Here is a 12,706-nt window from a genome sequence, read left to right on the forward strand (position 1 = left end):
TGCCTACTACGACTTGTTTAAAAAATTTTGTTTTCTTTTTAGCATCTCTCTCCACCCAGGCTGCCCACTGTTGTTTTGATTCCCACCTCTACACACCCCCTGCTACGACTACTACTTTTTTTTTTTTTTTTTTTTGACACCTCTCTCCACATTACCACACCGCCTCTCCACGTCCGGGCAATGCCGGGTACCCTTGCTAGTTAAGAATTCAAAAAATATTTTGAAAAAGGAAATCTTTATTGAAAAAATAAACAAAAACATTCATTAAAAAAAAAAAAAAAATCATTTAGCAAAAAATATTTTTTTCTGTACAAATCTGAATGTTTATTTTTCGAGATTTATATTCATTTTTGAGGAGAAACATCCAAAATAGGTAACGTTGATGAAAACAGTTCAGTCTGCGCTGGCATCCCTAAAGGAGGAGCTGGCAGTAGAGGACCCCCATTGGAAATTCGATCGGGGACAAGAAAGTACAAGGGGATCAATGATATCTTCCCACTGGACCAGACCTGAAAAGTGGAAAAAAAAACAAAAAAAGAATTATGTTTTTTTTTCAAATTTTTCTATATCATGATACTATTCTGAATATTATATATCATATACTATTCTATCATATATAACATGATAATATTCTGAATATTATATATCATATACTATTCTATCATATATAACATGATACTATTCTGAATATTATATATCATATACTATTCTATCATATATAACATGATACTATTCTGAATATTATATATCATATACTATTCTATCATATATAACATGATACTATTCTGAATATTATATATCATATACTATTCTATCATATATAACATGATACTATTCTGAATATTATACATCATATACTATTCTATCATATATAACATGATACTATTCTGAATATTATACATCATATACTATTCTATCATATATAACATGATACTATTCTGAATATTATATATCATATACTATTCTATCATATATAACATGATACTATTCTGAATACAAGTCTTTTCTATCTACTCCAGCCCTCTTGCATCATTTTTAAATCCTGTTGTACAAGCGAAAACAGCTAATCAATATAAATATTGCATTTTTGGAAATCTCCATGAGAGGAGAATAATTGTTTTTACCATTTTGTATTATTGGAATTATTTTAATTCTAACATACTATTTTAATATCCTAACTTTTTACGATTTTCTTGAAATTAGATCACAAGTTGGATTTTGTCAGCGGAGCCCACTCGTATCCGAGTATTGGGTCCTGTCGCTTGTCACCAGTTTCCTATCTTTCGAGAGTCCGAGTCTATGGGGTAGGGGGAGGACAGGGTCGTTCTCATCTTCTTCCCCTAGCCTCTCCATTTTCTTTCCTTCTCTTCTCCTCACTGTCATTGTGTGCTGCACCTCTCCACATCTTTCTGTCCTGGCAAATTTTTCCCACGAGGACGGGTCGATATTCATTAGTGCCAGTGTGCACTTGAATTGATCCTTGTAGGCTTCTTCCCCGTGGTCCTCTATCCTGGGTCAGCTCCCACAAGTTGGATGTATAGAAGCAGAAATACATCGATTTTCATTTTTGAAAATTAAACAGAAAATTTTTATTTTGTATTATTTGGATGACGGTTTTCGTTTGAAGCATAGATACGTGACTACATTTCAGCCGATGTAACCTACAACCTTCTCCAGGTGTATCTTGTCAAACTCGGGAATCTGTATGGAGTTTCAAATGGAACTCTTGATTTAATCCACAGAAACAGCATGCTCTTGTGTTACATCATCATTTCACACTGTTGATGAAATGATGGTGAGGACATTTTTTCCAATTCCGATACAATTACCGATTCTGATTCTTTTAAATTTCCAAATATAGAGGTATTTGGGGGTAGAATTATTGCAAAAACCATGAAATATGTACATATAATTTCTTAAACGTAGAAATACACTTACGAAGGTGATCTATAGTTTTACTAGTAGTTTAAAGTCAAATATTTATTATTTCATCATCAATACGAACCATGAAAAATTAAGTTTTAACCAAAAATAAAACAAAAAACAAACAAACAAATAAAATGATAATATGAGGATGGCAAAGTGGTCAATTTTGTTTAAGTCTTTTTTGATTTACAAAATGATTTCATTTCAAAATGAATACGGCATAATCACGTTGACACACCGGTTCCTGCTGGATCACGGAAGTTAAGCAAAGTTGAATTTGGTCAGTACTAAATGAGTAACTATTTGGTACTTTCAGGTGCTGTATGTGCTCTGCGCTTATCTCGGTATTGTTTCCAGTCGTCCTGGTCTTCTCCTTTCCACTAGACTCAAACAGTGTCGATTCAGGAAAGGTGTGGTTGGAATTGTGCAATCCTTGCCTCACAATTACACGTGCAAGGGGTATCCTTTGTCTTTCGAGACTGAACGGAAGCATGGATTTATAAAATGATTTCATTTCAAAATACTCAAACACTCATCAGTCGAATAAAAAACATACGCAGCTGATTACAAAAATATTTGTGGTTTATTTCTGTACGTTTAAGTTTTTAATGACACATTGACAAATCTGATTGGCATATGACGGGATTGGTGGTTGGTGTGTAAAAGACTGTGTTGCTCCCCATTTGTGTTGTTGTTGTTTCAAGTCTTCTCGTTGTATGTCCCTTTTTTATATGGCCTAGAATGACGATTTCCAATCGGCATTGTTTCGCAACAAAGTGATCACTCACTTTGACATCATCTCCAGGGATCTCCCAGACTTGTGACAAGCATTTTTTTTTTGTTTGCCACCCTTGACCACATGATAATTCTGCATGTGACCCTTGGTCATGTTTCCTAGCCAAATTTATTTGGCACTAAGATTTGAACCTTTAAACCTCCAGAAGAGTTTCATTTAGGACTGAACTTTTACTTTGTACTTTGCCCATTACACCATGGGTCCTTCAGGATTGAAAGCGGTCGGTTGGTTGGTTGTTTTTGTTTTACGGCATATCAACCCTTTTCGGGTTATTTAATGCCGAATCCAAAGATTTTGAAGAAAAATGTTTTTAATAGAATATATTTGTTGTTTTCACGTCGGTTTCTCTTTAACCCATAGTTGGGACCCTAACAGGTACTACCACTCCGGGTCAGTGGACCTGGGAGCAATGGTAATTAAATGGTGGCTCCACACTCCCCAAAGCCCACAAGCTGAGGCTTCACCACTGGATATAGTTTAAGGTCATATCCAGGACCGAAAGCTGTCGGAGATTATATCGGTCGAAATGCTCCAAGAATAACATTCAAGATGAGATTAATAGTTTAAATGATCCAAATAGGTGATATAGAAGAATAGTTGACTTGAACTCTTCCAGAAAACAATATCAGAGAAAAAGTTTGCATTGATATAAAAATGTTCCGCTTACTAAACCAACCATCCTGCTTTAATTAAAAACTAGCAGGACCTGTGGAAACTGATGTGATATATTGACGTTAGCATTCTGTGGATGTCCAGCGTAAATGGAGACGTTCTGATATCATTGTAGCTCTTTTGTTAAAACAGCAAAAGTATTTGTCTAAGCTAGCAGGAACACCCGGCATAGCTCGGTCATTAAGTATGCTTAAATATGATATTTTAATTCTTGCAGATTTCATATATATTATTATAGAGTTAATGTTCTATCAATTTTTATATATTATAAAATTTTGATTCCAAAAATAAAAAAATATATTTATAATAACTTGGGTGCATCAGCTTGAATCGAAACCAAAACCAAAACTTATGAAGAATACTTGGTAAACTTATTCATTACAAAAAATGGAAGTCGATAACAATTAAACGACAGTCACTTGGATGTAAGCGTGACACACAAAATAAATAACAAACATGCTATCGTATTAATTTATAAATGATTTTAAATTGGCATAAAAGTTTCGTACACATTTTTGATTTTTTTTTAAATATCTTATAAAAATAGAAATAATACTTGAATGGGAGAAAAAAAAGTGTTACTAGTGTTGGGACGATTAACTGGAATCTTTTTTTTTTTTTTTTTTTTTTTTTTACACAGTGATCACCACTTATCAAGGCCCGGAAGCCACTCAGGGATAAGGGTTATTGCAAGTACATTACAATAGTGTGGAGATTTGATGAAGTGTTTAATTAAGGGGGCGGTTCATTAGGAATTTGTTAACATTGGACTTGAAGACATCCAAGTTGTAGTCTGGAGGGAAGCAGGCAGACGGAACGGAGTTCCACAGGCGTGCAGTTCTAAGAAAGAAGCTTTGTTCATGGAATCCGCGTTTTGATTGAATCAGACAAAAATCAGAAATTCCAAAACAATCCTTTTAATTTATTTCTTGTCAAAAAAAAATGAATTTATTTTTTTGCGGACTATTATCCTCATCTTTTTTTAGTTTTTTCACAACGTTTCGGGCAACCACTCTTCTGGCTTTTGTCAGGTGGTAACCGCGACGGGATAGGAACTCCGAATCTCCCAACTGCATCCTCGGCAATTACTGCCTTCCATAGTTGTCGTCTCATCACGTTTTGGCCAAGTAAGCCTCTGGCCGCCTTTGGGTAGGATTGAAATCGCTATCTTCAGACAATGCTCACCTGGAACCGTAGAGATTCAACGTCTCTATCCACTCTGCCACGAGGCCTGTGGTGCAGTGGATACAGACGGTGAATCTATTTTTTTTTTTATAAATAATTTTATCAAGAATTCTTCATAAGTTTTGGTTTTGATTATAGTTGAAGGAACTTGTTTTCATAAGTTTTAGTTTCAGTTTTGATTCAAGCCGACGCACCCAAGTCATCATATGGATATATTTTTTTTATTTTTGAAATCGCAACTTTATAATATATAACAATTAATAGAACATTAACTCTATAATAATATATACGAAATCTGCAAGAATTAAAATATCATATTTAAGCATACTTTATGACCGAGCATCCTTGCTAGCTTAGATAAATACTTTTGCATTTTTAAAAAAAAAAGCTACAATAATATCAGAGTGGCTCCATTTACACTGAACATCTACAGAATGCCAACATCAATATATTACATATGAAAGAATCCCCTGTGGAATTTCCACAGGTCCCACTAGTTTTTAATTAAAATGGGATGCTTGGTTTAGTAAGCGGAACATTTTTATGTTAACGCAAAGTTTTATTTATTTGTTAGAAGTTGTTCATTCACAACATAAAACTAAGGGCAACTACGATGCCTCCGTTCAGTTTCAAAGTACAAAAGATGCCTCTAAAGGAGGCATCTTTTGTCTTTCGAAACTGATATATATCGTATAGGGGCAGTTGCGCGTGTAATTGTGAGGTAAGGATTGCACAATTCCTAACCACACCTCTCCTGAATTTGCACTGTTTGAGTCCAGTGGCAAAGAGAAGTCCAGGATGACTGGAAACAATGCTGAGATAAGCGGAGAGCACATACACACATTTTAGTACTGATCAGGTTCAACATTGTTTAAATTCGGTGATCCAACGGCAACTGAATGGATTATAAATCTTATATAGATCTTAAAAGATTTTAAATTCTCTGGACAAGTTTTTTCAATGTCATAGCATCATCTGGACACTATTTTTGGCATTTCTTCTGAAATAATTAATGTTTATGGCATTTCTTCCCTTTGGATACAAGTGAAAAATATAGATGAAAATCTCAGTTTAACAAAATCTTGGATGAAATACATAAAAAAGAAATTATATCTACATTCAAACTTAGCCCCCACACACACACCAAAAAGAATGAGAATCACGCATTTACTACTGTAATTACAGACCAAAAAGGACATGAAAAACTAATATGCAACAAGTAAATGTTACCAAAGGCAAGATTATTCTACATGCTTTTCCCTCTTTTTTTTTTCATTTTTCTTAAACTTTTTCTTCTAGGGGATGGGACATCCAACCAGATGTCTGACATTTACCCCTATTTTAGTGAGTCCAACCAAGAGATCTTTTCAGGATTCTAGCCGTCCCTTTCAGTGCAATCGTTTGTATTTCACTTGCACTTGGTTCACCGGGTATGCTTGCTATGTACTTTTTAAAGTTCTTTTTCATAAACCCAGTTGCTCCTATGATGACTAGTATAATTGAAACGTCTTTTAGTTTCCAATTTCGTTTCATATCATGCATAAGTCCTTGATACTTTGTTATCTTTTCCCTCTCAACTCTGTTAAGCCCTGTATCCATGGGTACACTGACCTCTATTACGGTCGCTTTTTTGTTTGCTCTGTCCCAAATCACTATATCTGGTTTAACAGCTGCGTTTTCTAGATATGTAGCAGTAGGGATTATGTAGTCATAGTGAATAGTGTAGTTGTCATTCCCAACTGTTTGTTCGGGTATATGTTCCCAGGATTTTTTACTACACTGAATGTTGAGTTTCTTACATATCTTCCAGTGAAGGTATTTGCAAACTCCGTTATGGCGATCTGTATAATAACCATCTTCAAGTAGGACTTTGCAACCAGAAATCAGGTGGCCCCACACTCTCAACCTCAGTGCTACAGAACCTGCATTTATTATTGTTGCTTAGACCACAAATCTTTTTGAAGGCGTTTGTCATGAGGCCCTGGTCTTGTGCAGCCAATATCAACCTCTCTTGGTCGTAATGGAGGGATCCTCTTTTGAGCCAGTCCAGGGAACCATCCCTATCAATATATTCTTGGGATAGTTCAGTCGGTAGGTATTTTGCCCGTTTATGGTTGGTCCATTCTTCTGTTTTAACACTATGGAACTGGCTAGTGTATTTTTTCCGACTTTTCTGGGCTATGTCAGTGGCAGGCTGAATAAGTTTATTTGTGTGTAAACTTATTTTAAAGCTTGTTTTTAGTTCAGTCAGAGTTTAAAAAAAAAAATGGTGTCCGTATGCCCTTCACAATGACCCTTGATAAATGACTCAAAATTGAAAAATTAAACAAACGCTGGTAGAAACACATTAAGTTAATGTCAACAATCGAGTGAAAAAAATATTTCCTATAAGTATTTTGCGTTGATTTTTAAGCAATTACACAAGATTAAAAAGTTAAAAAGGGTTGAAAATTCATATTATTTGGATTCATCGGACTACTGTTCTCATCTTGAGTTTGATTTTCACAACGTTTTGGTCGATGTAACCTCCGACCTTCTTCAAGCATATTCTGTCGAACTTGGAAATTTGGACGGAATTTCGACCGGAACCCTTTATTTACTTCATAAAGGTAGCATGCTCTCGTTCCATCAGCCATGACTGGATAGAGGTCCTAAGTAATTCACAAGAAATACAACTGTGAATTACTTAGGACCTCTATTTAGTCATGGCTGACGGAACGAGAGCATGCTGCCTCTGTGAAGTAAATAAAGGGTTCCGCTCGAAATTGCGTCCAAATTTCCCCCGAGTTCGACATGATACACTTGAAGAAGGTCGGAGGTTACATCAACCAAAACATTGTGAAAATTTTTTTAGATGGGTCACCACTTATCTAGGCTTGGGGTTGGTTGGTTGTTTTTGTTTTACGGCATATCAACCTTTTTCAGGTTATTTAATGCCGAATCTAGTTATTTTGAAGAATGATTTTTAATGGAGTATATTTGTTTTTTAAGTCGGATTTTATTTAACCTATAGTTGGGACCCTAACAGGTACTACCACTCCGGGTCAGAGTGGACCTGGGAGCAATGGCAATTAAAGTGTGGCTCCACACTCCCCAAGGCCCGCAAGCTGGGGCCTCACCATCAGATATAGTTTTAGGTCATATCCAGGACTTCGGCTTGGGGTCAGTTGAAGATAAGAGATAAAGAGTGTTGGACGATCACAGTTCAATGTGTGTTTTGCAGTCAATTTTTCTTTTTAAATATAAAAACTAGCTGCTTCTTTCATTACTGCCTCAGAGATGGAGAGTGCGGACCAGGAAGTGGGTGGATAAAGCCATGCTTGTAGGATGTTGAGTTGCCGGCTAACTGTAGGCCTCCATTTTCTTTTTTTCTCTGGGCTATATATGTGACTTGCTTTTTGTAGCTGTGCTCACCTTCAACAGTTGCATGCATCAAATAGCTGACTTTTCATTACTGATATTGATCTGACAACCTGATCCCATTGTTCAGTGCATTTGCTACCATCTGTCATGCTTATGTGCGTGCGTGCATCTCAATACGCAACAACAGAAAAACAAATGAATGAGATGGCCATAAGATTAAGAGAAATTGATTTTCCAAAAGGATGGCTTGATTAAGTATTTGTTCAGATCAGTGATGACCATGCGTTAGTCAGCAGGGAAGCAAAACTTTTTTTTTTTTTTTTTACACAGCCAAGATGTTCTAGGGAAGAAACTTTGTCCATGGAAGTTCCACTTGGCTTTTAGTAAAGGGAAAGAGAAAGTTCTTGTTCTAAATGGGAGAGGAGACAAGGGATTAGAGCTCAGTCGAGCACCTACCATGAATTTTGGAATTCCCATCCTAATGTAAGCTTAACACCACAAAATTATACCTTTCAAAATCCATAACTTTAGTGGAAAAGACAATATAAAAGAAGTTTTGATTCTAATTAAAAAGTTGTGTGGTCATCCACATATTGTATTACCAGTTGGTATGGCACCATCAGCAGATTAATCACTTACCACAGTCAACAGAGCAACTTACCACAGTCGGTAAGGCACCCTCAGCGTGCTACTTACCACAGTCGGTAAGGCACCCTCAGCGTGCTACTTACCACAGTCGGTAAGGCACCCTCAGCGTGCTACTTAACACAGTCGGTAAGGCACCCTCAGCGTGCTACTAACCACAGTCGATAAGGTACCTTCAATATGTTACTTACCACAGTCAATAGGGCACCTTCAGCAAATTTGGGCTTGAAACAAATAAACTGAGCAGAGTCAGATTCTTCACCTTTTATCCAACCACTGTAAAAAGATGAAAAAAAAAAAAAAGTTATTTAAAACAAGTTTGGCAGTTGAAACAAATGTTTCAAGAAACGAGATGTAAGAGTTTTGCCATGTTTTGTGTTGTTGTTGCAACGTCATTCACTCTGATCAGGTTGAGTCAGTTTCTTTCCTAGCTGGCACTACATGGTGTCCCATGCATGGCAGTACTGAGCAAGACTACATGAAATGGAAAACTCAGTGGATGTTTTTAGCCTGTGAACTATTTCATGCATATCAGAATGACATTTCCTCCCTTTCAACAAATGTCCGACTCAAAATTTCAGGTTACATATACACCATAATATACATTGACACACCGGTTCTCGTTAGACCACCGAAGTTAAGCAACTTTGTAACCCGGTCAGTATCAGATGGGTGACCAATTTAGGAATAACTGGCACTGTATGCAAGAGGAGGTTGACACCTCCCTGTGTGATACTATAAAGGTGACCAATGAGTCCCTAAGGGGGAGACAATAGATAGAAAGTGTCATACAAATGTACAATGAAACAGGAAGTAGTAAACAATGAATCTGTAGGTATTTTTAGATCGAGCCTTTTAGATTTGACAATGACAATAGAAGCCTGCAGATTTGACAATGACAATAGAAGCCTACAGATTTGACAATGACAATAGAAGCCTGCATATTTGACAATGACAATAGAAGCCTGCATATTTGACAATGACAATAGAAGCCTGCAGATTTGACAATGACAATAGAAGCCTACAGATTTGACAATGACAATAGAAGCCTACAGATTTGACAATGACAATAGAAGCCTACAGATTTGACAATGACAATAGAAGCCTACAGATTTGACAATGACAATAGAAGCCTACAGATTTGACAATGACAATAGAAGCCTACAGATTTGACAATGACAATAGAAGCCTGCAGATTTGACAATGACAATAGAAGCCTACAGATTTGACAATGACAATAGAAGCCTACAGATTTGACAATGACAATAGAAGCCTACAGATTTGACAATGACAATAGAAGCCTGCAGATTTGACAATGACAATAGAAGCCTGCAGATTTGACAATGACAATAGAAGCCTGCAGATTTGACAATGACAATAGAAGCCTACAGATTTGACAATGACAATAGAAGCCTGCAGATTTGACAATGACAATAGAAGCCTGCAGATTTGACAATGACAATAGAAGCCTGCAGATTTGACAATGACAATAGAAGCCTGCAGATTTGACAATGACAATAGAAGCCTGCAGATTTGACAATGACAATAGAAGCCTGCAGATTTGACAATGACAATAGAAGCCTGCAGATTTGACAATGACAATAGAAGCCTGCAGATTTGACAATGACAATAGAAGCCTGCAGATTTGACAATGACAATAGAAGCCTGCAGATTTGACAATGACAATAGAAGCCTGCAGATTTGACAATGACAATAGAAGCCTGCAGATTTGACAATGACAATAGAAGCCTGCAGATTTGACAATGACAATAGAAGCCTGCAGATTTGACAATGACAATAGAAGCCTACAGATTTGACAATGACAATAGAAGCCTGCAGATTTGACAATGACAATAGAAGCCTACAGATTTGACAATGACAATAGAAGCCTACAGATTTGACAATGAAAATAGAAGCCTGCAGATTTGACAATGAAAATAGAAGCCTACAGATTTGACAATGACAATAGAAGCCTGCAGATTTGACAATGACAATAGAAACCTGCAGATTTGACAATGACAATAGAAGCCTGCAGATTTGACAATGACAATAGAAGCCTGCAGATTTGACAATGACAATAGAAGCCTACAGATTTGACAATGACAATAGAAGCCTACAGATTTGACAATGACAATGGAAGCCTGCAGATTTGACAATGAAAATAGAAGCCTACAGATTTGACAATGACAATAGAAGCCTGCAGATTTGACAATGACAATAGAAGCCTGCAGACTACAAAGGAAGGGCAGCTACTAGATAGTTGGGGGTGGGGATGACTTGAGATACTGATGCAGAAAAGACAGTTGATAACTAGATGGCATTCACGGCGGATGAGAGTTGACATTGAGCTGTCGGTTGCGATGGATGTGAGCTGGTATCGACAATGGTTGGACAATTTTTAGCGCTGACTGCGAAACAGAAAGAGAGACAAATTGCGACTGACAGACGAACGTAACATCGATAGAATTGGGAGAAGATACACACACTCACAAGTTCAACTGTCAAATATATGTGAAACATTGGCATTGTATTTTTCCTTTCTTTGTTATACGACTTACTTTCACTTTGTGACCCGTGTGCGTTCTGTTGGCAGCCGCTGGTGTGAACTAAAAGATGATGACACCGTCAATGAGAACGATAAAGGCGGTAGTAATCCATGGCACAGAACTATGAGGTCATTGGTTTGTCGTAGGGAAGGCCACGTGCTGTTACTCCTGCAAGAGCTGCAAAAATCTAACGTTGTCACATACCTAAACGGGAATATACGTGTCACATATGGAAGGAGGAAAATCCCAGTAATTCGAGGAACAACGTCAATAAGATGGAAAATAATATTTATTAAAGGAAAAGGTTAGAATTGAACCCAGTAATTAAAATTTAAAAGTGAACACATATTGCTTTTTAGGTGTGATTCCAGGAATTTAGTGAATTTCCATTATAGGATAAATAATTATAAAACAAAGTCAGTTAGGAATAATAGACAATGGTTTAAGGAATTTTCTTTGTGTTGCCAAAAGATGTGTTGGAGACATATGTAATACTAACCTCGGTGCCTGGCGCTGCCCGAGTGCTTGGAGGTGTGTGTTGAGAAAAAAAAAAAATGTGATAGTAGGCAGGCTGGCTTGAATTCATACCGTAAAGGAGGAAAAGATTGTGGAAAAAAAAAAAGTGACATCTTTGCTGTTGCATCCATTGCGAAACCGAAAGTGGCAAAGGTTTAAATTAAGGCTAGTCAATTGAACAGAGGGGATGATTTTCGAAAATATCGGCGAAAAAAAGCGACCCTCCCTGTAGAAAAGTGCCCAGTTGAGGGTGAAAGAATTAATGTTTTTAGCGAATTTTTCGATATTTGGCATCCAAAGGATCGAGCTTCAGTACAATACTGATCTCATGAAAATATGTCGCCTCTATCAAAAGTTTTAGGCAGACATACATACATACATTTAAACAGACAAGTGAGATTTATATGATAGATGTAGAATTCACATGAAAAAATATTCACACATCTGAGCATGTTTTGACGTCACAAAGAAAGATAGCTTCAACATATTCAGTTAAGAGGATTCAAAATCAGTCAGTGGAGTCAGAGTTCAGAGGCACAGCTAGGACACTCGAGAGAGAGGAGAGTTGAGTTAGCTGGGGCCCTTTTGGAAGCGAACCAGAAAGGGAGACAAAACAATGCAGAAATCTGAAGGCATTCAAATACCTGATCAACTCCACCACCACCACCACCACTAGCTGGATTGTTTGTTGGCTGTTTTTGTTTTACGGCATATCAACCCTTTTCAGGTGATTTAATATCGAATCCAATGATTTTGAAGAAAATCTTTTTAATAGAATATATTTTTTTTCCAAGTCGGTGTCTATTTAACCCATAGTTGGGACCCTAACAGGTACTACCACTTCGGGTCAGAGTGGACCTGGGAGCAATGATAATTAAAGGGTGGCTCCACATTCCTCAAAACCCGCAAGCTAGGGCCTCACTATCGGATATAGTTTAAGGTCATATCCAGGACCCCTCAAGCTGGAAGAATATCATTGTGTAATTTGTAAGTCTTTGTTTATCATTTTCTAACTGAAAAGTAATGTTTTTGTAATTCATCTTTTTAAAATGAACTT

General features: G+C 36.9%; 1 protein-coding gene across 1 annotated transcript in view; it reads right to left on the minus strand.

Annotated features, from left to right (window-relative positions):
* Positions 1 to 218: 218 nt before the first annotated feature.
* LOC145269452 (aladin-like) overlaps positions 219 to 12,706 on the minus strand; it is a 117,674-nt gene continuing 105,186 nt past the window's right edge. Inside the window, exons 15-16 of the mRNA XM_080125128.1 lie at positions 8,779 to 8,863; positions 219 to 509 (exon numbers count right to left, since the gene is read on the minus strand). Of these exons, the coding sequence (XP_079981254.1) occupies positions 345 to 509; positions 8,779 to 8,863 (250 nt within the window). The 3' untranslated portion in view covers positions 219 to 344. The remainder of the gene's footprint in view (positions 510 to 8,778; positions 8,864 to 12,706) is intronic.

This window comes from Euprymna scolopes, chromosome 45 (assembly GCF_053919585.1).
Source record: "Euprymna scolopes isolate OS-2025 chromosome 45, ASM5391958v1, whole genome shotgun sequence".
NCBI lineage: Eukaryota > Metazoa > Mollusca > Cephalopoda > Sepiida > Sepiolidae > Euprymna > Euprymna scolopes.